Below are 25853 nucleotides of genomic sequence, written 5' to 3' on the forward strand. Positions count from 1 at the left end.
ATAGTAAACCCTATACTATCAAGTAACTTTTATTTTCTTAACAGCAGGCCTTATGCTTCCGGTATTACATGTACCTTTAAGTAACTTTCAGTCTTTTAATACGTGTAGTAAGCCCTGTACTATCAAGTAACTTTTATTTTTTTAATAGTAGGCCCTATACTTTTAAGGAAATAAAGGTTTTACCGATTCGTGATTTCTTCTCTATTGTACGTAGTATGATAATGGGGAAAATACATTTACATGTAATTGTTTGATAACAAGTTTGAATTATCGTATGTACATGTTGATACGATACCCGAGATTTCATAATATTCGACGTAAGGCACGCCCCAGTTGTCATAAATTTTGTGCATTGCCTTACTAGTATAAGATTTTTAACATTTGATGTTAAAATACAAATTACGAATGACGCAAGTACAAATGTCAAACTTGCATCGAACAGATTAATGAATCAACAATTTACCCAGACTAAATTAATCTAACAGATGACGATCTAAAACATGATTAAATATAAATTTCGACGATACAGGCATGTACCATTGTTTTTGATAATGGGAGGGGAGACAGGCCTGACCTTAACAAACTGACATGAAAAAATATTCGCCAATCTTCAAAATCTTAATCCATGAAGTGGGTTACGGGCAGCGATACAATCATTAAAAAAAAAAACAATTCGCCAATCTTTAACACCCTACTTCATGGGGGGGGGGGAGGGGGGGGGGCTCGTCGTACCTATTACTTTTATGATAATTGTAATCTTTTTTCTTCCCCATGACTTTTCACGTACTCTACGAAAAAGTTAGGGAGTCTGTATCTTAGATATAAAAATGTCTGTTTTTAGATACAGTAAGAGGGGGGAGGGCAGCCTGAATTTAAATTGTTAACAATTAACATATTTAACGAATAACGCATTTATATAAAACATAATTACAAAATATTGAGCCATTTAGCTTTCTATACTACAAATCCTTAATTGAAATTCATTTTTTTTTAAACAGACAACCGTTTGTCATCCGTTACAGCTGTTTTTAATAGTTTTTTATTCATGTTGACATCAGAATTTTCTTTATCTGATTAAGATTATCTATATGACATTTTTATCTGTCTTTTCCATCAACGTTTTATTAGAAGCCAACCTTTTGACCAGATATACAGATAGTTTACCTTTCAGAAATTCTACAAGCTCTTGCAACATTCAGAAATAGGACATATATGACTTCAGTCTAATATACACATAGAGTTGTATCTTTGACATGAAAACAAAGGACAAGAAACTCGTTAATAAGTATACATTGTACTTATAACTAAATATGGTATACATCAAAGAATAGATATGATTATATATATTATATTTTTCAAATCCTGGGTATTTTACAACATTCTGTGCTGAAACTAATTGACACATCAACATCTTCCTAAGTCAAGGGTTTCTGATCCACATCGCTTTGTGAGAAGATGGGAAGATGACACATCAAGGGATAAAACTGCATTGTATATTGACAATTCAAATAGGTAGATCTTAAGTAGCAAGTATATGTATTGGTTCACACTGTTTGCAAGTCAAATATTAATAATTATGTTTACTAGTATGTGTAATGATAATTGTGCACACATATTAATCATCTGATCACACGTACAAATACGAGACAGCTAAATTGCGTACAAGATGGTTCTTTTTAAGATTCTCAGCTTCCTCTGAAAAGAGATTTGATAATAGTTCAAAATAAATTATATAAATTTTAGGTCACCTGGGTCACTCAGGTGACATACATTTATTGCAATTGTTCTTCGTCCGTCGTCTTGCGTCGTTTGTTCATAATTTTACATTTTAACTACTTCTTGAAAACTTTTTTATGTAAAGCATCTTTAGGATAAGAGGAATCTCATCTGTAAAATTATGACTCTACCACCCTCGGGACCTCATGAGCGGGACCAAATATGCATAAGAGCCAAATATTCAAACCCTCTCATATTTTGCTAATTTTTCATGATTTTTCAGCTTTTTAGACCTCCCCCAGCTAATTCCCTGCAAAGGGTTGACCTTCCGTACCGCGTGCATGTTGCACCATCACATGTCAGAAACTTACCGGTGTATAGTTTACATTATTACCTAAACAAAGGGATTTTATTGTTTTATTACAGATTAAATATTTTCGTCTATTTTGTACGTGTATTCAGGTTTGAAAGTGATCTATTGAATTGCCGGTCAATACACTGCGATCCATAAGACCGCCGGTCAATAGACTGTGATCTATTGGACCGCCAGTCAATAGACTGCGATCTATTGGACCGGTAACGAATTTTTGAAAAAGTGAAATTGCTACAAGATTAAAAGATAACTTTATTATGTTTATTTTACTATTGTTCTTAAAATAATTATTTATCTTTTAGGTCATCTTGGTATTAATTAACATTGAATTGAATGCATAATGGTATGAAAACCTTCACTATAATAGTGAACACAAAATACTATAAACGGAATTAGGTAATAAAACAAGTATTTAATGCCTGAACAGTCAATAGACCAGAATTTTTCCCTTGGTGCAGGGAACAGCTCAGTATGATCTATTGCCCTCGGCAACTGAGCTGTTCCCTGCACCTCGGGAAAAATATTCGGGTCTATCGACTGCTCAAGCATTAAATAATTGTATAATGTCCCATCCACCTACTTTTCGTGTTATTTTACCTCCCGTCTGTAACTTGCAATTTCACTGTGTAAAGTCAACGCAACAGTCATAGCCGCAGGTTTCGCATTTTACTTCTGATTCTCATGTACCTAACATATGGGGCCTACATATTGCATATCAATTTCAACAAGAGACACCCCTCTAACTAATGATAATCATTAAAAATCATTTCATGAATTTTAGCAAAACTCATAAGCCTTCAAGTACAGCAACTCGCAATTCTACAAAAATATTGTACTTTATCCGAAACTGTCCCTTGCTACCAAACATACCTATATCAATACGAAAAACATACCTATATCAATACGTACACATACCTATATCAATACGTACACATACCTATATCAATACGTACACATACCTATATCAATACGTACACATACCTATATCAATACGAAAACATACCTATATCAATACGTACACATACCTATATCAATACGTACACATACCTACACAAGGAGAGTCAGTCTGATACGACCAATCCCAATCGTTCTATATGTGAGCCGTATTTCTCCAGGATTGCCTCAGATTCATCTAAAATCATAAACTTTTTTAATTTATTTTAGTGTAAAACCATGATTGATATTCAACAATGCAACGTGACATTTTTTTTTTCTAAGATGAAAGGCATTAAGCTAGAAAGGAGATACATGTTGCATAGAATATTAAGCATACTCTAAAATGATTTTTTTTCTTTTTAATATAAATGCACTAGTTAAACTTCAAGCAGTTAAAGATATTTTTCACTTTTTTATGCAATCAAAGAATAACTTAATTATCAAACTGCAATAATCCAGGGTCAAACTTAATGAGCAAAATTCTTTATTAGTGTTCTTTGTATTTCAATTCAGGGCCAATAACCTTTTGGTAACTGGAATCCATGTTCTTGACAGGCTTTGAGAAAAGAGACCCCCGTCTCTAGGTAACCAATGTAGAGTAGCGTTTTCAAAACGTCATCAAACTTTCCTAATGACATCATGATGAATATAGCTTGCAGCTGTGACAAAAATAGCAATAACTTTTAGGTTTTTAATTGTCTCATTGCAGGGAAAGTTATCATTGAAAGCTAAATATACTGTCCTTTCTGATATATTTCATTTTATCAAATCAAATATACAACATGACTAATGTTGTATATTTGATTTGATAAAATGAAATATATCAGCAAGGACAATACTAGAACTCTATCGTAATGTGGTGTGTTTACCATCTGTTTGCCAGATATTAGGTGCTCTATCCACTTCAAATATATTTCTTCACATTCTTTGTCGCTTAACATCAACTGAAAAATGTTTTTAAAAATTCGAAAGTGTTAAAATCTGTAATTTAATCTGATAACAAAATAATTTTATCAGTTAGGCATTTAATTTTGAATCCTAATTTAAAGATATGAATTATATCATTCAAATTAGCCCTTTACATTTGTGGGTTTTTTATCACGTGATATACATGTAGTAGTTCAGATGAATGTGCTTACATGTATAATGTTATTAAATTTTAACTTTCATGAACGTTCATCATAATGTGATATATCTGAGTTGACTGCGACAAGGATACGTATCTAAGCCTCACCTTCGCCAGCCATGCTGCCTGTTGCCATTGGTCGTAGGTCTGTAGATATTTACATGCATCCAATACCTTACCCAGAAGACACAGGATCTCTACCCCCTCTGCAAAACACATGTAATGTATCATTTGACCGAAATTTGCCTCTTTATACAAGAAGTAATCGCATATTGTCGTACAAATATCTTTGAATGAGGACTGTTTGGAGATCACTACCTTGTAGTTTTCCCGAAATGATAAGATGTGTGGCTACAAGTTTTAGAGTGCTTTGTGCTGTTGTATTGGTTCTGTCACATGACATCAAACATGCTCTGAAATTATCGACAAAATTCAATAACACCAAAACGACGAATTAAAAGAAGAAAAAAAAACACGCTCTTAGTGAAATCACTAACTGTAAATAATCTTCACGATAGTGTCCGGATTGGAAGTCCGTTTCCAGTAGAATTTTAGTCGCCTCTTCTTCTCTTCCCATCATGGTGAAATGTTCTATACACTTCTGCCTGTGCTCTGTGGATGTTCTCTTTTTGTTGTGTTGCTCCACTCTGTGTAGCTGTTGTCTCTATTAGTTATATGAAAAAAAGTGTCTATCTGCTTACTGAATTTTGCATGAATACTAGTATATTATCATTTCATCTATTTAAGTATCTGTACACGTAAACAATCTCAACCCTTCTATTCAAATAAGGAACATCGCCTTTTCATCTTCCGATTTGGCGATATCAACTTTCTGAATAAATGATATCACCAATCTGAATAGGTGATACAAACTTTTCAATATGAATTTGGAAACACTTTTTCTGTAGTAAACACCACAAGGTTTCTTATTCATCAAGTGAGAATAAAACGCAATCTGACTAAAGCACGGACCTCTATTACGCTAGCGTACTAGAGGTCTGGCTGATTTAGTCAGGTTGGCATAAAACGCGTGTTACGTTTCGCGCGGGTAACCGTTTCTCTTTCCCAGTGTATTTCTGAATTTCTAAAACAAATGTTACGCGGATTCAAATATGTAATAAGCAAACAATAGCTAATTAGCCCAGTTCTTTTTTTTAATAATTGCAGTTACAACGGTGAAATTTAAAATCCCTTTTTTTAAAAATATATTCAGGACTTTATAGTTTAGTTTAAATTGGTGACATTTCCCGCTATAAAATTTCATACCAGTAAAGCTTACGAGGATCTTAAAGCAGGGGGGATTTTGGGGGGGAAGGGGGAGTTAAGGTAAGAGCCCCCCATCTAATCTCTGGAAAAGATCAAGGATCCGCACTTGTAAAGGGTATTTCAAATTAGAAATGCAGTCATCGTTACCAAAAAACAAGACTGGGATTGGAGGCAATCGAGTAGTATTCTGTCAGAACTATGAACAGCATCACTTCCGGTTTCTACTGTACTTCCGGTGGATGTCAGTGATTGGCAATCATCCATAGACAGAAGAAGTTGGTCTTTCTACAATGCATAAAATCTTATATCAGTGGCAAAATACATGTAGGTTTAGCAATGAAAATATCTACATTTACCCATCCCGTGTTTATAGTCTTGGGGTAATTAATATTATTGGTCAAAAATGAACGATTTGTTTAATAAAATGTATCTTTCAGAGGATAAATGTATTTTTTTTTAGATAATTTTTTTCTTTGCTTTTTTTCTGCAATTTTCAGAGAATCTTAAAAATATATTCATTTTGTGACAATGAATTATCATAACAGAATACATACTGAGTCTTAAAGATAAAACTAACGGATATTTTAATTGAGATATATCAAATAAACTGGCCATTTATTTCATAACTGGAGTCATTCATATTTCCTCATTACATTCGGTAAATCAATGCCGCCGCACACATCAGAAATATTTACTTCTACTTATGCAATAGCTACAAAATTTATGAATTTCAACTTTATTATTCATCATACAAAGATAAAATACACATACAAAATTGTCACGTTGATCTCTTGCACGAGATAAGAAATAAAGAGCCGCGGTCCAAAAGTTCACATCGAACTCGTCACCAAACACCCTAGAACAGGACCAGACAACTTAACTATCAATTAAAAAATTATAAAATAAATTTCAATATAGTTTAATTATATTTTTGCGTATCAGAAATGCAAAAAAGGAATAAAGTTCTTTTCAACTAAGAATTTAAGAAAAAATGATATTGAAATTTAAACATTACGCTTACCGTGCAGTTAGCAAACAACGTTGTCCAGTACTAGAGTTGATATGTGTCAAACGGTTCAATGTGTCCCTTTTTATAAATTGAAAATAAAAATGCAGAAATATTATTTTAAAGACCAGAATCTAATATAAGATGATATAATCTAAAAAAAAACACAGAGTCAAAGAGGAAAAATTAGTGGTTACCTGTCGATAAGCTGTAACTGATCGTCGATGCAGGGCCGTAGGTACTCTTTATCACTGCTCAGTCTATAGACCATGTCAGGAGAGCTGGCGTTTTGTAGCAGATACTTCAGTAATGTGGAGGCTTGGGCGGGCAGAGTATGGGGACAGAACTCCGTGTCTGCATACAAACCAATCATATATTTCAATCACATTAAAAATAATTGCATCAAATTATTGAATTGAAGAAAACCAATTATTTCTAAAGAAATACGGACCTTCTCCCTTCCCCTCCCCTCACCCCCCGAATAAAACTTACTCTGAATATAGAACATTTTAACCCAGGACTAAAAATGTATATTTTTGAAAGAATTTCATGTCGATATGATTTTAGCTTATTTCACTGAGTATCAAATATTATCAGATAATGAATGATCAGTCTAATTTAAATTAGCTCCTGCGTTTCTCATTTCTTGCGGCATAACACATTCTAAAACGTAAAAGCTATTTTCAATTAGAGTGAGAGATAACTCTTGCTACAAAGATATTTAGCCCCATCCCCCCCCCCCCCAAAAAAAAAGGGAATAAAACAAAACAAAACAAACAAAAAACCAAGAAAAACAAAACAATACACTCTGAGTAAACGATGAAATATTTGACCCAATTGCAATATTTACAATTCAAGTAAACTGCTTAGTCTAAAATGTAAATAAAATTTGGGTTATTAATATTTTGACACTGGTGTCACTGGTAACATATCTTTGATTGACAAGGCATTGCGTTGGAGTCCACTTTTAATAATTCCCATAGTTCTATTATTTAAAGAAAAACATTAATCAGATGCTCACTCATTAAATTCCGTTGAATCCATGAACACGTGATTTTTGATGACGTTATATCCACTATGTGGATACTTCCGTCATCCATCACCATGCTGATATGGTTAAGATCCGCCCATTCCATGATCTGTATTTTTGGGGTAGATTTATTGTGCTTAAATGATCTCAAAAGCTTCAACTGAGAAAAACAAAAACAAAATATTCATCACATAATAGGAAAAAGATTTCAATAAAAAGTTACGATAAATTAATATTTAAGGTTTTCTTCGCATTTTCTTTAGTACAACTTTATCAATAGGGCAGCAATACATGTACATACATTACTTGTGATGTGCGTTGCTTGGTAGGTTTGACGGTTTCTGACTTGCTTACGGATGGTTCATTACTATAAAGGCGATAGGTTGGTCGCTAGGAGGTGTAAAGCCATTGCATTGTGGGTAAGTGAAAATTGTTACGTAAATTACGTGGATTTTTCTTCTTCTTCTTCTTTTTTAATTTTTAAGTCTAATTGATTATTTCTTGCATTCATCTTTTAAGATAAACATTCATAAGATTATGCACTCTCTTTACAGATTTCTCAGATAATAAACAACAAGCACGTGCAGAGTGATTTTTTGTCCTCTGACCTGGTCCTGATTCTGGGGTAACATCCATACATCCATCCCCTGGTCGTACATCACGGAGAACCGATGGTCCGTGCTGGTGGGATGAAACAGAATGGTCCGCATCCCAGAGTACGGCTTAGGTGCACTGTAAAATACTAGTACATCAACACAAGCATGGCTGTACATGTAAAATGCAGTATTTTTGCATGATTTCGAACTCTTATACTAGTAAACCTATTACCTATCCATACCAACTGTATCACTAATTTCTCAAAGCATGTATATACGTATACCAAAAATTCTCTACCTTGGCAAGTTATTGCCCTTTTTATAGAAACATTAAAGATAGAGTGTAGGTTCAAAACCACATATTTACCACCTGTCATTTTCAATTCAGTCAAATAGAGCACCTTTTCATAGTTTTCTTGGAAGTATTCATGAGGTACAATGCGCCAGTGACGTCACCGAGTATCATGATATCATCTTTCATGGCGATGTGTGTCACTGACGACATGCCGTTAACCTGAAACAATAGGAATGTCAAGCCTACAAAAGCCTGCGAAACAGTTTGACCAAAAGTGTTCCAGAGCAAGGGTATGAAAAAAAAAACACAATAAACTTCACACTAATTTCATTTTCAACTTGTTTCTGAGTTATTGTTTTTGTTTATCGGATAATAAAACAGATAAGGTACTGTACACCATTGAGGAAGTCAACAAGATTCTCTCAATCGTATACTTTAGCTGTATAATAAAATATTTTTTCAGACAATCAGATAGCCGTTGCCAACAATTTGAAGGGGTAAGTTTTATAGAATCTTCAAAAAAGATTGAAAACATTTGTAAAATTTGCTTGCTATGCTTGGTACGTGTAGACGGTCAATTATTGTTACCGAATACACCAATACCTCAGGAGGAAAAATGGTGAGGTCGGAAATGGCTCGTTCCTCCAGCGTGATGCGACAGATCGCCCCGTCCCTGTCCGCCAGCACGCACTGTTCCCGGGCCACCCGCCGGCTCTCACGGTCATGCAGGAGGCTGAGGGTGGGGTCAAATATAACAGCTTTTACTAAACAATTGTTTGCAAAAATCATGAGTAAATGAAAAAAAAGTTAGAGAATATGGTACTAATAGGAAGAAATATGTGTATCGTACTTGTGTATGTCCGCTTGGCTCATTTCTGAGAAGTCTTTGTTGATAACATTGGGCGTTCTATGTATGACAACAGTCTTCCATGTAAACGTTGGTGCCCATGTCTAAATTTTGAGGAAAAAAAAAGTGTATTCCATATATAACATATCATGATAAAACTATATATCTTACAGAAAACTGAAATATAGCGGCGTTTGCCACTACATTTTTTTTTTCAGGGAGCTTAAAAAGCGTGTACAAAATCTATATGCGATTATTTGAATTCTCTAAATTTAATACAAAAAGTCTACAATTATTTACATGGAACATTTCTTTCGTGTTTTCTTCAATTACACTGGAACAATGCTGATATTTATAGTTATATGCAAAATTTCCCCGACACTGTATAAAAGTATTTGATTACTTAAGTAACTAGACATGCAGATTTACCAAAGCACGCGGGTGGTGGAACTTGTCGTGCATTTCTCTGAGCAAAGACTTGGTCTGTAGGCACCACACCTCCAGGCCTTGGGCTTTAAAGCTGATCACTGCGTACTGCCTGAATAGAGATAGCTAACTGAGTCAAATCCGTTCTATTATACCAAAATCCGGAAGTCTTCTGATTTGAACATATTTTTATTGTACAAAATACAATTGGGATTGGGCACAATTTCTATAACTTAGACCGCCCTCTCCCAATACAAAGATATGATACAAAATATGTGTACACAACATAAATAAAGGTCAGTGGATATAAAGGACGTATACATAAATGCAATTGACATGTATATAATAAACGGTGTACTAGTAGTTATAAGATCAGTTAAATCTTTCAGTATTTTTGATAAAATTATAAAGTCTTCTATTAATGTACCATCATTTCACTTTTGACGCGGTCGTCTTTGCGGCATCACTGTTCGACTTCTGAATCCATTTATAAAGGCATACTTGTATACTTGACTATTTGGCATAGGGAAGGCTTTGATTACCAAAACAAAAATCAAATGATTTGGTGATATATATTTTCATTTCTGCGCTAATCATTTTTTCGATTGACAAATTTTTATTTACATAATACCAGTAACCGATTTTCTGTCTGCTCGAATTCTTGTGATATAAAGATATTTACATCTACAGAGTATTATTTCCTCTATTTCTTACGGAAATTTACTTTTTCTTAACAGCCAGACAGAAATCTACACGCCCCGTTTATCGATTGGTCGAAATCTACAGCGGCTCAAACTGAGAAGAAACTGACAGGAGTGAAATTGACACGCCCTGTTTATCGATTGGTCGAAGCCTACAGCGACCTAAGAAAAATCACGGACTGCAAGAAATAATCATGATGATGTCAGACTCAAAGTCTCACTGGGGACGATTTGGATGTTTCTTTTAGCTAATGTACGTTATGTACATTAACAGTAATTTAGTGAATTTTACTTACTTTTGATAATCAATTTATTAATTAGTCTGAAGAAAGATGTAAATATAAATAATAAAATGCTTTCTTTGATGATTCATTTGGGTTATGAAGGTAGCGATCATTGCAGAAACAATTTAAATAACCCGCTAACGCGGGTTATGTATTTTTTCTGCAATGTCGTTACCTTCATATCCCGAATGAATCACCAAAAAAAGCATTTTATTGTTTAAATGATCAAATTAAAAAAGCTAAACACTAAAAACAAAACCCAGATAGATGTTCATTTATATGTTTGGCAAAAAAAGTTGCAAAAAAATTTTCACATCTTTGCCCAACCAAACTTAATATCATAGCATAACGAAATAAGTATACATTTTCAAATATGAAAGAACATTTTAACTAATTAATGAAATTGATTAACATGATCTTCGGTTTGACAACATCATAGTGTCTGAGTAACAGAAACAAAGTTGGAACATGGGTAACTGATGTTAAAATATTGTTTTAAAAGAAAAACATATATCCTATCACATGTCGCCTTTCCAAAGTACAATCCTGTGCAATCTATTAATTCTATTGATTGAAAATGTTACAGTAATTCGCTGGGGTTTTTTTTTTAATTTAATTTTTTTTTAGATTCTTTTTTAAATCTGTAGTAAACTAAGATGTATAAGGACCCACAGCATAGCAAAGATGATTGCAAAAAAAGGTTATTGTAACTTGGGCCAAAATATCAAGTTGATTTAACTGTCCCAGAAAAGTATAAGATGTCAGCGACACTTGGAGGGGATATTTTTTCACTCAGAAAAATATGTACATGCATTGTCAGGTGCCTGTGAAAGGAGTGTATTTTCTGATGAGAGTTATAATCCGCTTACCTGAGAGGGGATACCTTGATATCCGTGATTATGCTTTCTAGTTTATTTCGGTGTCTGAAAACCTCAACCATACCTGAATCAAAAATATGAAGTACACACACCAAATTAATAGGAATCTCCGAATGTAGGAAACCATAATCCAACAATGTAACAATTTGCTTAACGCAGAAGTTATTTTTGTTTTAAAAAAAAAAAACGGTGATTTACCATGGTATATTAATTGATTATACCCCTGTGCTTCTAAATCAACGAAGATTAAACTATTTCATCTAGTCAGCGTATAACGTGAAATATCTTTCGTGTTATTTGCCCATGACACCGGCAGCACTCGATTTTCCTCGCGTTTGATCTTGGAGCTCTGTCGCCTCGATAAATGCTAAGTCCGATAACTCGAAATCGTTTTTGGCAACAACAAATTCTGTATTGCTAAAAACGGAGTTTTCTTTGGTACAATAAATACATATTTACTGACTATTTGAACAGAGAGGATTCTCCTCGGGAAATATTTGCTGTCTCGGGGGAACAAATAATAGTCCTGCGTGAATTCATAGAATTTTTTTCAGGGAAGGGGGAATAATTGTGTTTGCAAAAGGGTTGCAAAGGAGGGTTTTTGGAGGTCTATTTTTGGTAATTTATGTGAATTCAATAAGTTTGATTTTTCCAGGGGTTTTGGATCCTCCTTTTAGGATCCGTGCATGATCTTGATATCGTCCTCATAGCCAATGTATCTATATACCTGACTGAATGGTGGTCAGCAAAATTTCGTTCCGGCCCATTGAACTGGAACCTCCACTTCTCGAACACGTCCAAGAAAACAGGGTGTCTTGATAAAGCCATTCGATCCCCCTAACAATAGCAACAATAAGATGGATTAATGAATCAGATATTTAACTTACGAGACTTGATGAAATATGCTATTTTATAGAATTTTACAGAATTTGGTGAATGTCATCTATTTTTGATATGGAATGAAATCAATACTAGTAATTCTAAAATTTCAGGACATTTTCTTCTTAATAAGTTGTTTTATGATATCAGTTAGGATATGTGGACCAATTGTTGATTCCCTGGCCAACCGAAGACTTTCACGAGCTTTCTAAACACGTGTAACATTCATTTAATGATAGACAACAAGTACATTTAAAAATGCATGTCTCAAATAGCCGTGATAGTTATGATTTTAGATGTATTACCACTAGCTATTTGAGCGGGTATAAACCTATATGATTTCTTTCGTTTGAGGGACGAATTAGACAGAAATCAATTTCTACTTGGTATAATAATGAATTAATTATCCGGATATATAAGGTTTTCATTCGAATACCTGTTTGTGTCACCTGGTTCTTAAGAACCGGTTTATCAGCAAGGCTATATAAAGAATTACTCAGGTGTTAAATACCAGTTTAGGACGACACGTACAGCGGAAAGTTTAAATTCGGCATGCAGAACGAGGAGATGTCGGGCGGGGCTCAGGCAGACATGCTACAAGCCATTCTCAACAAAATGAATGAACAGAAAATGGACATGGAGAGTACTATGGCAATGCAACTTGATAATTTTAAAAGAGAATTACAGGGGGCAACTTCCTCCGTATCGTCTGAAGTGAAGAAGTTAAAGTCAGAACAAGCGATAGTCTGGAAACATCCAGGTAACAAAGATCAATTTGAACATAACGAGAAGATTATTGATACGTTGACGCAGGCTTCGTGGGCCTTGAATAACAATAAATATGATTATTGCAAGGAACTTATTCATGAATCAGTTGAACTTTGTAATAAACGTAACAAACTTATCAAAATGGCTGATGCATCACCTTGTGGGTGGAGTACAGTGAAAAATTATGTAACCAATCCATTGGCTGACGATTCGGATGACGAAAAACGAATGTTTAAAGCGGAAAATAAAGCCATGAAAGAAAAGAAAGAAAAGGAGAAGCAAAAAGAAAAACTGAAATCTAAGAGTAGCTATTCTAATGTTAGGAGCAGTGCTCCTTATTTTCCTTTTCCAGCTAGACAGCCTTTTCGTGGCTCAACGCCCTTTGGCTTCCCCATCATGCCAGCTGCATCCAGATTTCCCATTGGCTGTTTCCACTGCGGAAAACCCAATCACCAAAGAAAAGAATGCCCAGAGCTTAAGTTCGCTAAATAGAGAGGCTAAACAGTCTAAAGAATCATCTTTGATAAAAGATAAGTATTATGATGGAAAAAGTTGTGTTGATGAGTTTAACGAATGCTATGAGTATAAAGAAGGTGGCAAAGTCTCTGTTAGAGGGCGATTAAAATCAAATATTGAATTTTGGAAATGCATTGATGCTTGTCATTATATCATAGATACTATTCAGGATGGTTATAAAATACCTTTTTATTCTTTACCACAGCAGAGCTTTTCGCATAATAATAAATCTGCTTTACAGGAAGATGTTTTCGTACAGGGAGCAATAATGGAGCTATTAGAAAACGGTTTGATATCCGAACAAAATACAGAGTTTTTGGTTACTAATCCTCTTTCTGTTTCAGTGAACTCCAGTGGGAAAAGAAGGCTTATATTAGATTTAAGGGAAGTTAATAAGCATGTATGGAAACAGTCTGTGAAATATGACGATATAAGAACCGCTCTTATGTACACAAATAAAAATAGTTGGTGTTTTAAATTTGACATCACAAGTGCATATCACCATGTAGATATTTTTCCTGACCATAGAAAATATTTAGGATTTTCATGGAAATTTGGTGTTCAAGATCGATATTTCTGTTTTAATGTTTTGCCATTTGGTCTCACATCTGCGCCATATATTTTTACTAAACTCACACGACCCTTAGTTAAGAAATGGCGTAGAGAAGGTAAAACTGTACGTATGTATTTAGATGATGGGTTTGGCTGCCATAGTAAGTATGACGAAGCATGCAAAATATCCAAAGAGGTACAGTATGATTTAGTTTGTTCAGGTTTTGTGCCTAAAGTGGAAAAGTCCATGTGGATCCCTTGTCAAGTTATCGAGTATCTTGGTGTTGTTTTGGATTGTAATATGGGGAAAATTTACATTACTGAAAAGCGTGTATTTAAGATTCAAAAAACAATTTTCAAAATTGAGCATTTTATGAACCAGAATTGCAGAATAAAGGTAAGACGACTAGCAAGTTTAGTTGGACAAATCATATCTATGTCTGTTGTTATCGGAAGTGTAGCCCAGTTAATGACCAAATGTCTTAGTATTGACATTGTGTCTGCTCCAACATGGAATAGCATGATTTTAATTTCTGAGGAAAGTAAAAAACAGATAGGTTTCTGGAAATCGTCTTTAGATATGTTGAATAGAAGGGATATGAAAGTTAAACCAAGTTCTAATCTGGTAGTGTACACAGATGCAAGTGATACTGGTTATGGCGGTTATTGCGTACGGACAGGTAAAAATGTTTCTCATGGTTTATGGGAAGAATCTGAGAGAATTATGAGTTCCACATAGAGAGAATTGGCCGCGGTGGATAGAGTTCTTCGGTCATTTGTACAATTTCTCAAAGGTGAGAATATAAAATGGTTTACAGACAACGCAAATGTTGTTTCCATTGTTCAAAAAGGGAGTATGAAAAACAACTTACAAGATCTTGCAATGAACATTTTTCAAATTTGTTTAGAATATAAGATTAGTATTGAAATTGAATGGATACCAAGAGAACTCAATGAGCAAGCAGATTATTTGAGCAGAACTGTCGACTTTGATGATTGGGGTATCGTGAAAACTGTTTTTGATGACCTATCACGGGAATGGTTCCGTATGATATTGATTTACTAGTATTTGCTTGTGATTACAATGCAAAAGTAGATAAATTTTGTTCCAGGTATTGGAATCCTTTTACGTATACAGTTGATGCATTTACTATTAATTGGACAGGTTTGAATGCATGGATCGTACCGCCATTTTATCTTATTCCAAGAGTTTTGGAGAATTTGAACGAATGCAAAGGATATGGAACATTAGTAGTTCCGCTATGGGAATCATCAGCCTTTTGGCCAATTTTAATTTCTGAAGTTTACAGGTCACATATTGTAGATTGGAAGGATCTTCCAGTAGCAAAGGAGTTTTACACACGTGGTAAACTCGGATCTGGTATTTTTGGTAAAGAAGATTTAAAGTTTAGAATGCTTGCATTTGTTTTTGATTTCAGAGTTTGATTTCAAAATTGTTTTTCGGCAGTTTTAAATTCTTCAAAATAAACAAATTTATTGATTAATTGGGAATTATTTCCCATAAACTTGTATGAGAAATATCAGGCAATTTGCGCTATGTTGTAATAGAGATAAATATTTTATCACTATGGATTTACTGAAGTTTCTTTCACCACATTTGTGGTTTGCCATTTGGCAAGTTTGGTTTTTTATCAAACTGATATCTTCATTTCTGAAGAAAATGTGCTGAATATCTTAATTAAGCTGATATGTAGATATAAATATATGTATTTTTATACATATCCGGTAGATAATTTCAAAGCGAAAAAATATTTATTGGTGTTCCTTTACAAATTTGTTTTTTCAGGTATTTGAAAGAGATTTGATTCAGTTGCCTTCAAAGTTGCGTGAAAAGGTGTATGCACTTCCTGGGATTATGCAAGCGTCACGAACGGATTCAACTATAAACAAGTATTGTAACAGTTTCCTGAGTGGGCAAAAGAACAAGGAATCGAGGAAAGTAAATTATTTCCTTCAAAACCTTTACATATATCTATTTATTTAGCATGCTTGGTTCAACGGGCAAACTCTCCATCCCCTATTGTTGACGCATTCTATGGAATCAAATGGGCTCATGATCTTGTGGGATTCAATTCTCCGACTGACAATCAGTTTGTTAAAAACATTATGGAAGGTGGGAAACGTATAGTGGCAAAACCTGTTCAAAACTGTTGAAAAGTTACGTTGTATGTATTTGAAACTGTTTGAATGTAATAATCTTTATAATCAAAGAATCATTTGTATGGTCTTGTTGGCATTCGCTGGATTGTTACGTAGCAGCGAACTCATAAATATCAAGATATCTGATATTCAATTTTTACCTGATCATATTGAAATATTCATCGAGTCTAGTAAGACTGATATCTACAGAGACGGTACAAGAGTTGTTATAGCAAGAACATTTTCATATATGTGTCCTGTTTCTAATTTTGAATTGTATCTTCGTTTAGCTGGGAATTAAGACGATTCAGAGAAATATGTATTTTGTGCTATTTCGAAATTATGGACTTCACAGTTTGCGGTCAGGTGGAGCGACTGCGTCGGCAGTGAGGGGAATTCCGGACAGGATATTCAAGAGACATGGACGTTGGCGTTCGGAATCTGCTAAGGATGGATATATCCAGGATCCGCTTAGTGAACGTTTAAGTGTTTACAAAGAACTTGGTTTATAATAGTTGTAATCATGTTGTTTATTGATTATATTGTATTTTTTTGTATTGATTTTTCTGAATATATATGAAGTTGGATTACGTTATTATATCCTATATTAATAGTAGCATTAGTTCCCCGTTCTTTATATTTACATAGCTGAAGCGTGTCGTTGCTAATTCCACACAATGTGTTGTTATTTACTAGTATCATAGTATTCAGCTTTCATTTGGAAAGTAATGAATGGATTTAAAGGAGAAATATGATTTCTTTCGTTTGAGGGACGAATTAGACAGAAATCAATTTCTACTTGGTATAATAATGAATTAATTATCCGGATATATAAGGTTTTCATTCGAATACCTGTTTGTGTCACCTGGTTCTTAAGAACCGGTTTATCAGCAAGGCTATATAAAGAATTACTCAGGTGTTAAATACCAGTTTAGGACGACACGTACAGCGGAAAGTTTAAATTTTCAGAATTGTTTTATTAAAATAAATAAATCATGTGATCCAACTTTATGCCATAATTATGTGTGTGTACATTTAATATGCCAAATATTAAATAGCTGCAGCGTGTCGTTGCTAATTCCACACAATGTGTTGTTATTTACTAGTATCATAGTATTCAGCTTTCATTTGGAAAGTAATGAATGGATTTAAAGGAGAATGGCGATTTGTTTGCTAAAATGTATGCTACTCATTTTTGCTGAATTTGACGCCGCTGCAAACCCGTAACTCTAGAATAGTATTTGGAATATCCACTTACTGTTATAATACTGAGCCCAAAAAAGTTGCTATACGGTTATAACAAATTGAAAATACGATGTATGGTTAAGTTCTAACTTACTTTACTGTATTTGAATGAACACTGAGTTCTCTTTCAATATGTCCAGTTTGAATGTCGAGTATTAGAATTGCCCCATTGTCCAATCCTAGAAGATAATTTGGAAAAGAGAAAACGAATTATAACAGTGTGGTGATTGTATAATGAAAGCTGATGAAAAACAATGAAACAAAAATTACTGAACTGCAGAAACGAAACTTGCTAAAGTATCAACATGTTTGAATTTTTTCTGCACGTCTACATTGTACCAAAACTAATAAATATTATATTTCTGATCTGCTCTTAGCAAATCGATACACAAAGCGTAGTGATCTTCTTATACTTGGGGCGGATCAAAGATCTAATTTTAATTAGATTGTATGGAACCAAAACAGCTGAGGCCTATTCGGCGGGGCTAGCCCTTGCTAACGTTGTGTTATAAGGATATTAGGCAATTTTGGCATTTTCTAACAAGAGCCCACTTTGCAGAAGAGGCCTCATTATAAATGATTGTACACTGTACTTCGCCATACCCAGCGCTAGAAGGGCTTCCTTGGGTTTACTCTCCATGCCATTTATGGTGGTCAAAGGCTTCTGCAAGTTGGATTTGATAGTACTTATGTAAGAAGGAAACCCTTTGATCATCCCCGTCAGCAGAAAACGGTTCCCGTCCATGAGCAAGTTCTTCTGCCCTTTGACGCTAAGTCCTGGAAGCACGTCTTCTAATATCCAACCGCTGTCCTGAAGTTGGGAAATAATAACCGGATAAGAAGAAGAATTAAGCTGAGAGAAACCATTGACCCAAGTCTATTTTGGTTATTTAAAGATGAAAATTTTCTTTAAAAAATTATTATTTTGCGTTTAACGAGGTTGTCTCATTCGTGAACGGAGGCCATCGCACAGGTCAATTTGAAAAGCGATAGGATGAGGCCTGAAAATTACTCCTAAAATACTACATGTAGTATTCGTACCCGTGTATTAACAAGTTCCCAGAGCAGGATCTTGCCGTCACTGAAAATGAGCGCCGCTCCTGTTTCAGAGCCCGGATGTACACAGAATCCATAGACAGTGCTCTGGTTACTGAGGCGCACGGCGTCCGACTGCCATATCAAGTCGTAGGCTATATCTGATCTCTCTGATGGGGCTTCTACGTATTCTTATTAAGAGAAAAAACAATATAATTTTCCAGCTGTAGTTTTAAAAGATTTTTAAATTTAAGGTACTTCACTACATCGAGACTTATACTTTTTAAGACACTACGTCACAATATGGCGATTTAAATGTTTTGTTAAACTGTTTGTATCAATCGATTCAGATGTATATCGTCATAGCTCAGTGGTTAAAGTATCAGGCTTGTGAACCGTAGGTCATGAGTTCGAATCCACCTGGGGCTTTTGTTTATGTTTACCGAATGAATTTTTTTAAAACATTATTTTTTATCTAAAATTGCACATTTTTTCGCCCATTTGACATGTATACTTCTTATCCATCTTGCTTTCTATCATAATCAAGTAATTTTCTGCTGATTTGAGAAACTATTTCACGGTGTAGTGAGGCACCTTAAAAGAATAAAAAAGGAGTCAAATGATTTTTTTAAATTATACATGCGGTACATGTAGTACTGCATACCGTGAAACAATATCTTGTACATATAAGATATGCTACAACATCGGTAATTGTATCAGGTATATATTGCAAGTCAAAATCATACCTATCTTTTTATTATATGGTATATTGTATTCAATTAAGCAAGTTTGAATGAGATGGGACCAGAAGTTGTTTAACTTAAAAAATAAGGTTGAAAGTTGATCGGGGAATGGATGCAAAACTACAATGTAGCTCCGTGCCATGAAAAGGAACGGTTGTACAATTAAGTAGGCGAGTCCTTTTACCAGGAAGTTTTATTAATAAAATAAAATAAATTATTAATAAAAGGTTTGTTCGAGTTGGTTCGCGTTTATTTGACACAGTTGTGTTAATGCGTGTTTCTGTTACCTTAGAAACAGATGTGTTTGGTTGGGTTTTGTTACCTGAGGAACCAGGTATGTTCAGCTAGGTTGTGTTACCTGGGGACACAGGTGTGCTTGGCTGGGTCCTTTGGCTCTCTGTGTAAGTACAGTGTGACTTATCTTGGCGTCGGACACGTATAGTGATGCAGCCATTCTCATGAAGACAATATAGGACATCCTTCTGTTTACATGGTAACACCTACCATAACGTTGACAACAAACATCGTGTGTGAAACCTTTAATCTTTTGAGATATTTCGGACACGTTCAAATTATATTTTTTATGGAATCTGTTTTATTCCTAGAGAATCAGTTATTGTGTCTAGAAATATAAATCATATACATGTAATTAAGGTACCTCACTACAACTAGATTTGTACTTTTTTAAGAAACTTGGTCACAAGTTGGCGATCTACATGTTTTGTTAAAAATATTTGTATCAATCGAGATGGTTGTATGTCGTCATAGCTCAGTGGTCTGTGTAAACCGCAAATCATAAGTTTGAATCGACCAAGGGTGTTCATGTTTTACTGAATTAAATTTTTAAAAAATATAATTGTTAATTAAAATTGCACATTTTTCGCCTATTTTACTTATATTCTTCTTCTAATCCATCCTTTATCTATCATAATCTAGTAATTTTCTGCTGATTTAACCATTAATAAATTTGACTGACCCGCACAAAGAAAGACGACTTGGAGTCAAGCCGAATGGTGGACACAACGATACAGACTTCGACGTCGATGATGTCTACTTGAGTAGGGTACACCATAAAGACCACGTGACGAATGCCCGGATGATAGACGACCTGTAGACACTGTGACGTCTTGTCATCCTCCGAGACGCTTTTCCTGCTGTTTGAAAATTATCAACAATTCTGATGAAAATACTGTATTTGATGACGTAAAAGTCCCTTTTATCCATTCTTAGAAATCGAAATCTTTAATGACCTTCGACCCCCGCCCTTTGAAAAAATTCACACAAACAACAATGTGCATATCATTTATAAAATCATTAAATAAAAATATAACATTATTTGATTAGTGACAATAAATGTGACGATATTTCAATCTACCTTGATCTAGAATCGGCACTTCCCGTGATGAGAGACGTTGTCATATTTATGAATTTGTTCAAGGAAGAGGAGTTTCTTCTTAAACCTCCGGAGTCCTCACCAGGTTGTACTGTTTCTTTTGCTATCAAATCATAGATTCAAGGTAGAGGAAGAAACAGAGAGAGAGAGAGAGAGAGAGAGAGAGAGAGAGAGAGAGAGAGAGAGAGAGAGAGAGAGAGAGAGAGAGAGAGAGAGAGAGAGAAAACTATCTTACAAGGTCCTGTTGCTCCATAAAAATTGATTCGCCTGTATTTCTGAGATGGTGCAGCTCTTGGCTGAAGGTCATCAATCATCAGGATAGAGCTGTCGTCACACAGAACTGTAAAAGAAAATGAAATTAATGAAAAGCCCATATTACATTTGTATCTTATTAACCTATATGTAATGCTAAAATTCACATAAACCTTTGAGAAATAGACATCAGACACACCTTCCTATAAATCACGTTGTCAATTGTCCATTCATTACATGTTAAGAATAAATGTAAAAAAAGGTGTATGTACGTTGAAATTGAGGTTTTTATTGTTGTTTGTTGATTTTTTTGGTTGGGGGCGGTGTTTGTAAATGACACTCAGGAAAAAAATCCTGGATCCGCACCTGTGTTCATTGATCCACCCAAGACGTTAATCTTAAACGCATGTTAATCCACAGTCTATGATTGGACGGTGGATAAGCTTAAAAGAAGTTGGATTGCACAAGCTGAATTATTTGGGGGGCTAACTTATTCCAGTTTCTTCCATGTAACTTTACTGTCGCTAACCCACGCTCAGTACATTTCGCTTACGCTTACATGCTGGGCGTATGCGAGAAGGTTTCCTACGATGATCTAACTTACAAATGGCATTATTTCTGTTGAAAGGATCGATGGATATGTTTGAAACAGGTTCTGAAAACGAGGTTCTCCATAGTTGTGATGAAGTCAGAAAATCCCACATGATGACATCACTTTTGTTGTATAACACGAGTATTGATGCTTCGCTCGTTTCTGGGTTTGTATTCCATGTAATATCTGATTGAAAACAAACGCAACAATGAAATACATGTACATATATACAGAATTTAATTTAATTTCCATTTTTCTATGCTAGTTTGGGCAAAAAAAATATAGTTTTTAACTTACCTCGCACCGACCGACCATTACCGGAAAACGTTGATTTGAGTTCTCCTTTCGTGACGTTCCATATGATGACGTCACCTGACGTATCGCCTGCTGCTAATGTCAACGTGTAGGGATTTACTACAACGTCATGGTGTGTGTCCTCAGGTTTCCATTTGACCTAAAGAGAGTCAATCATTTAACCGGGCATTTGTATTTGAAATTTAGATAACATGGTACTTTCGCATCAGTATTATTATTAGTAACTTATCAACCTAGCTCAACGTCATTGTCGTCAGATGGGAAATAGTGTTACACATTGGCTGTGTATTACAATTCTCAGTTCGATCAATGGGCACTTAATTCAAACTACTACGCAAATCTCTTGGAGATTTTAACCAACAGTCCACGCAGAAAATATATAAGCGAGGTTAAACCGGATGCTATGGGGAAAATTCAGCCTGCGCGTGAGCTAGCCTGGTTCCTGTGTGTAATGGGTTGCTCAGGGAACCAGGCTAGCACACGTTTATCTGAATCGGGATCGGGATTCCGTGCCATATGCACAAATAAGTTCAAAGGCGCTGTAATTGTAAAGTTGTCGGTAAACAGTACAGAAACAAAGTATTCCTTTTAAAGAAATGATTGGCATGTGATATGAACTATCAGTATTATGAAATAAATTAATGTTATGCCGAAACTACAATATGCATCAAATAGCATAATTTGCAATGTTTTGTTGTTTTCCGAATACACATGTAACTTAACATTACTTTTATAGTAGGCGAGGCTAGAGAACTTCCCGATTAATATTTTTTAAGCATTTAAGTATAATGATTGAATAATTATGCCACTGTATGAAAGTTTAAATCTCAAGAAAAATGCTTCAAAATATGAGAATTTTAAATTTACACAAAGCTGTCACTGCAATAGTTAACAAAGTGGTGCGAATTGTAATGTGTGCGCAAATAGTAGAATCCACCGAATGCCTGATATACATGCAAACTTCATTCATCGATAGATCATAATTATTTTAGAAGTATGAACCTTTTAAATTATGATATAAAAAGTCAGGGCTCTACATACATGTATACGTAATAAAACGTACAAATTTAGTGGTTAAAAGCAGAGGGCTAGAGTCGGTGGAATCTCTGATAATCTTTAGACTTTCACGTTTTCGTTGGAAACACATGCAAATGGTCCACGTATTGTAGTCCTTTTTTAAAGGACAGCAACTTGTTTTACTATAGGCTTGTGAATTGGGGGGCATTAAATACAGATACATACACGTACATGTACAAAGGTCAATTTATACTGTATGCTGTATTTATTTTCGAACGCCATTTAGACTTTTTATTATTAGGTGTATGCTAATTTTGTTCCATAATGTACCTTTGTATGCCTGTTGGGACCAAAATTGGAAGAAATAATGAATTACATTTACTTACTATGGATATAAAATGGTTACCACAGTAACATGTGATAAACGAGTGGACCAAGTAGCTTTTAGGATGTAAAGTGGTAAACAAAATACCTGTTAAATCAACCGTAGGAATTTTTATTATGTAATTTCTGTTCATTAATAACCCTTGAGTAACGAAAAAAAAACTAAAAGCTTTATAATTAGCTCCAGAATCTTATTCAATTTAATGATTTTCTTAATATTTGTAAATTCAGATTTCTTTTTTTTTCAGTAGATTTGACAGCATAAAACTGACCAAGCAAGAGCAAAGTTGTTACTGTAAAATGTATAAAGGTAAAAAAAAATATTTTACATATCGCAGAAAACTAAAAGTGCATTATTTTCTAGTATTAATGAAAATTATATACCTTTATATGACTACAGGATGTATGTGGTTAATTGTTTACAGTGTAATTAAGAGACCCTTGTTATATATTTCCTGCACTTTTAGTTGATATAAGGTAGGGTGTAGATGTATTTTTGTTTAGTGAAAAATATGTGCCCGAGGGTGTCTGTAAAAAACATATAGGTCTATACTCACGCAAGTGACGTTTTCTTTGTGGATACCAAGAACTTGAGTAACCTTGAACAAAAACCAAGAACTTGAGTAACCTTGAACAAAAAGTATGTCTTCTCTATTCTTATCAAAATGAATTTTCATTGAGTCAATAATTTTTTTTCAATACGGCTCTGTTACCTGTGAAGAAGCTAGATCCGCCACCACTACGTAACGATGTGATCCGTACCCCACTAGTCCGCACCAGCCCCTGTGTCAAATTCAGTAAACATAATATCAGTCACTGTACACTACTATATCATAAAATAACTGATCAGTTATTTCAAGAGGGCTAGATTTTTGTGGTCATTTTAGACTATATCAATTTTATTTAGGAAGAAGACCTCTGTATAAAAATATAGAAAATATTAAACCTTCAAAAAATATATGCTTTAGATTTTTGTTTCTATATTGGATGGCTAAAGAATCATTATCTCAAATCATAGGGTGATTTGTTCTGTGATATGTTGATCACCCAGCCGCCATAAAATACGTATCACTGCATATGTTAAAAGGACGAGAAAGTACGTATCTATATGCACAAGTTTTCATATTCACTCTTGATTTAAAATCTGTTGTTTTTTTTGGGGGGGGGGACGCTTTATTGTTTTGTGTGATTTTTTTTTTTTTGAATGGATGTAGTTTTCATTCTTATCTGTGATCTCTTTTGAAAATGTATTGTTTAATTGGTTTCAATAAGAACAAATTACATTTGAATATTCATAAAGTGGACTTGATAATGTTGTATTTATCAAACCCCAACTATTAGCTGAATTTTGTTAATCAGCAATTAAAAACATGTACATGACATCTAAAATGTGCAAAACAAAATTCAGTACTCACGTGCATATCTCATTGGAACTGAGAGAGAGAGAGAGAGAGAGAGAGAGAGAGAGAGAGAGAGAGAGAGAGAGAGAGAGAGAGAGAGAGAGAGAATGTTGTCCAGTTAAGCAGCAATTGCATGACCAGATATTCAGGAAAAAACAAAAAAAGATTTATACAGCTTCCTGAAGACTGATAAACCGAGAGGTGTTAAAACATAAAACAAACGAAAAGACCTACAATGTACATAAGACGACCGGAGTCACGTGTACACTTACCAGTCACATGCCCCCCTGTTCTGTGTGTGAGAAGACGTGGTGATGATTTTGGAGGAAAGATTCATTTCAAATCAGCAATCAGATTCGGAGTATATTTGATACGTTTTAAAACAATAAACAACCGTACACAAGCAACTTGTTCATACGAGTAGAGATATATCTATCTTAGTCCACATACATGTACCTTAGCCGGGGTGCTGTATCTTCAGCTTGTTTAACGACGAGGTATTTATCTGATAACAATAGCTCATTTCACATACAGTTGATATACCGCGAGTGCGCTCTCTCTCTCTCTCTCTCTCTCTCTCTCTCTCTCTCTCTCTTACTTAATCAATTTATGTAAATTCAATTGTAACATTTTTTTCCAAATTCAAATGTCAGTTGTCAAGTTACAAGCAACATGCAGATCTAGAAATATGTATTTTTTGATAATGTTAAATTTTTATTTCTAAATATTCAGTTTTACGATTTGTCGCTTGCAAAATTTGTTTTCCCTCTCTAAATGTATTTCGGCGTTTTAAAAAGTTTTCATTGTATCGATTTTGACCATATAATAGTGGGTTTTGAAATGTTTTTTTAACCAGTTCCGCTAAAACTTTATGACTTGTTAACATCACCCAATATTTTAACCAACTGCACAAATACTCAATATAATTTAGATGCCGTTGTCAATGGAGGTGTCCCATGTATCTTTATAAAGATTCCTCAAAAAGCCCCAAAATGGTTACTTTGCTCGCACGTAGTAAATTTGTTTTACTATAGTAGTGGAAAAGGTAGTAAATGTTTGCGTACACAAAATTTCTACTAAAAATATCTTTGGTCAGTAAATTGCTTTGATCCTCAGAACTCC

At 34.5% G+C, this 25853-nt stretch overlaps 1 protein-coding gene across 3 annotated transcripts; it reads right to left on the reverse strand.

Annotated features, from left to right (window-relative positions):
* Positions 1-941: 941 nt before the first annotated feature.
* LOC128180257 (WD repeat-containing protein 11-like) lies at positions 942-25317 on the reverse strand. Of its 3 annotated transcripts, none has more exons than XM_052848224.1 (31): positions 25004-25317; positions 24045-24114; positions 23889-23930; positions 21913-22069; positions 21628-21801; positions 21007-21111; positions 20754-20874; positions 20355-20532; positions 19737-19878; positions 18642-18826; positions 18204-18411; positions 17695-17779; positions 12208-12317; positions 11472-11544; positions 9621-9729; positions 9195-9295; positions 8948-9077; positions 8451-8563; positions 8062-8185; positions 7445-7613; positions 6621-6777; positions 6439-6504; positions 6189-6273; positions 5565-5702; positions 4649-4815; positions 4470-4564; positions 4260-4357; positions 3895-3969; positions 3549-3684; positions 3137-3221; positions 942-1695 (listed from the first exon to the last, which is right to left on the reverse strand). In XM_052848224.1, exons 1-30 carry the CDS (start codon positions 25066-25068, stop codon positions 3151-3153), a joined length of 3549 nt encoding a protein of 1182 aa, XP_052704184.1. In that variant the 5' UTR covers positions 25069-25317; the 3' UTR covers positions 942-1695; positions 3137-3150. The 3 variants fall into 3 exon arrangements, with proteins under 3 accessions (XP_052704184.1, XP_052704183.1, XP_052704182.1); XM_052848223.1 differs by having other exon boundaries at positions 3131-3221; XM_052848222.1 differs by having other exon boundaries at positions 3115-3221.
* Positions 25318-25853: the final 536 nt, after the last annotated feature.

This window comes from Crassostrea angulata, chromosome 4, assembly GCF_025612915.1.
Source record: "Crassostrea angulata isolate pt1a10 chromosome 4, ASM2561291v2, whole genome shotgun sequence".
NCBI lineage: Eukaryota > Metazoa > Mollusca > Bivalvia > Ostreida > Ostreidae > Magallana > Magallana angulata.

Coding starts and splice junctions, on each gene's coding strand:
- LOC128180257 (XM_052848224.1), bottom strand. CDS start 25,068: ATGAATCTTTCCTCCAAAATCATCACCACGTCTTCTCACACACAGAAC. Junction 21,802..21,912: donor TAATGGTCGGTCGGTGCGAG/GTAAGTTAAAAA, acceptor GTTTTCAATCAG/ATATTACATGGAATACAAAC. Junction 8,564..8,947: donor TCACCATTTTTCCTCCTGAG/GTATTGGTGTAT, acceptor CTATTGTTTCAG/GTTAACGGCATGTCGTCAGT.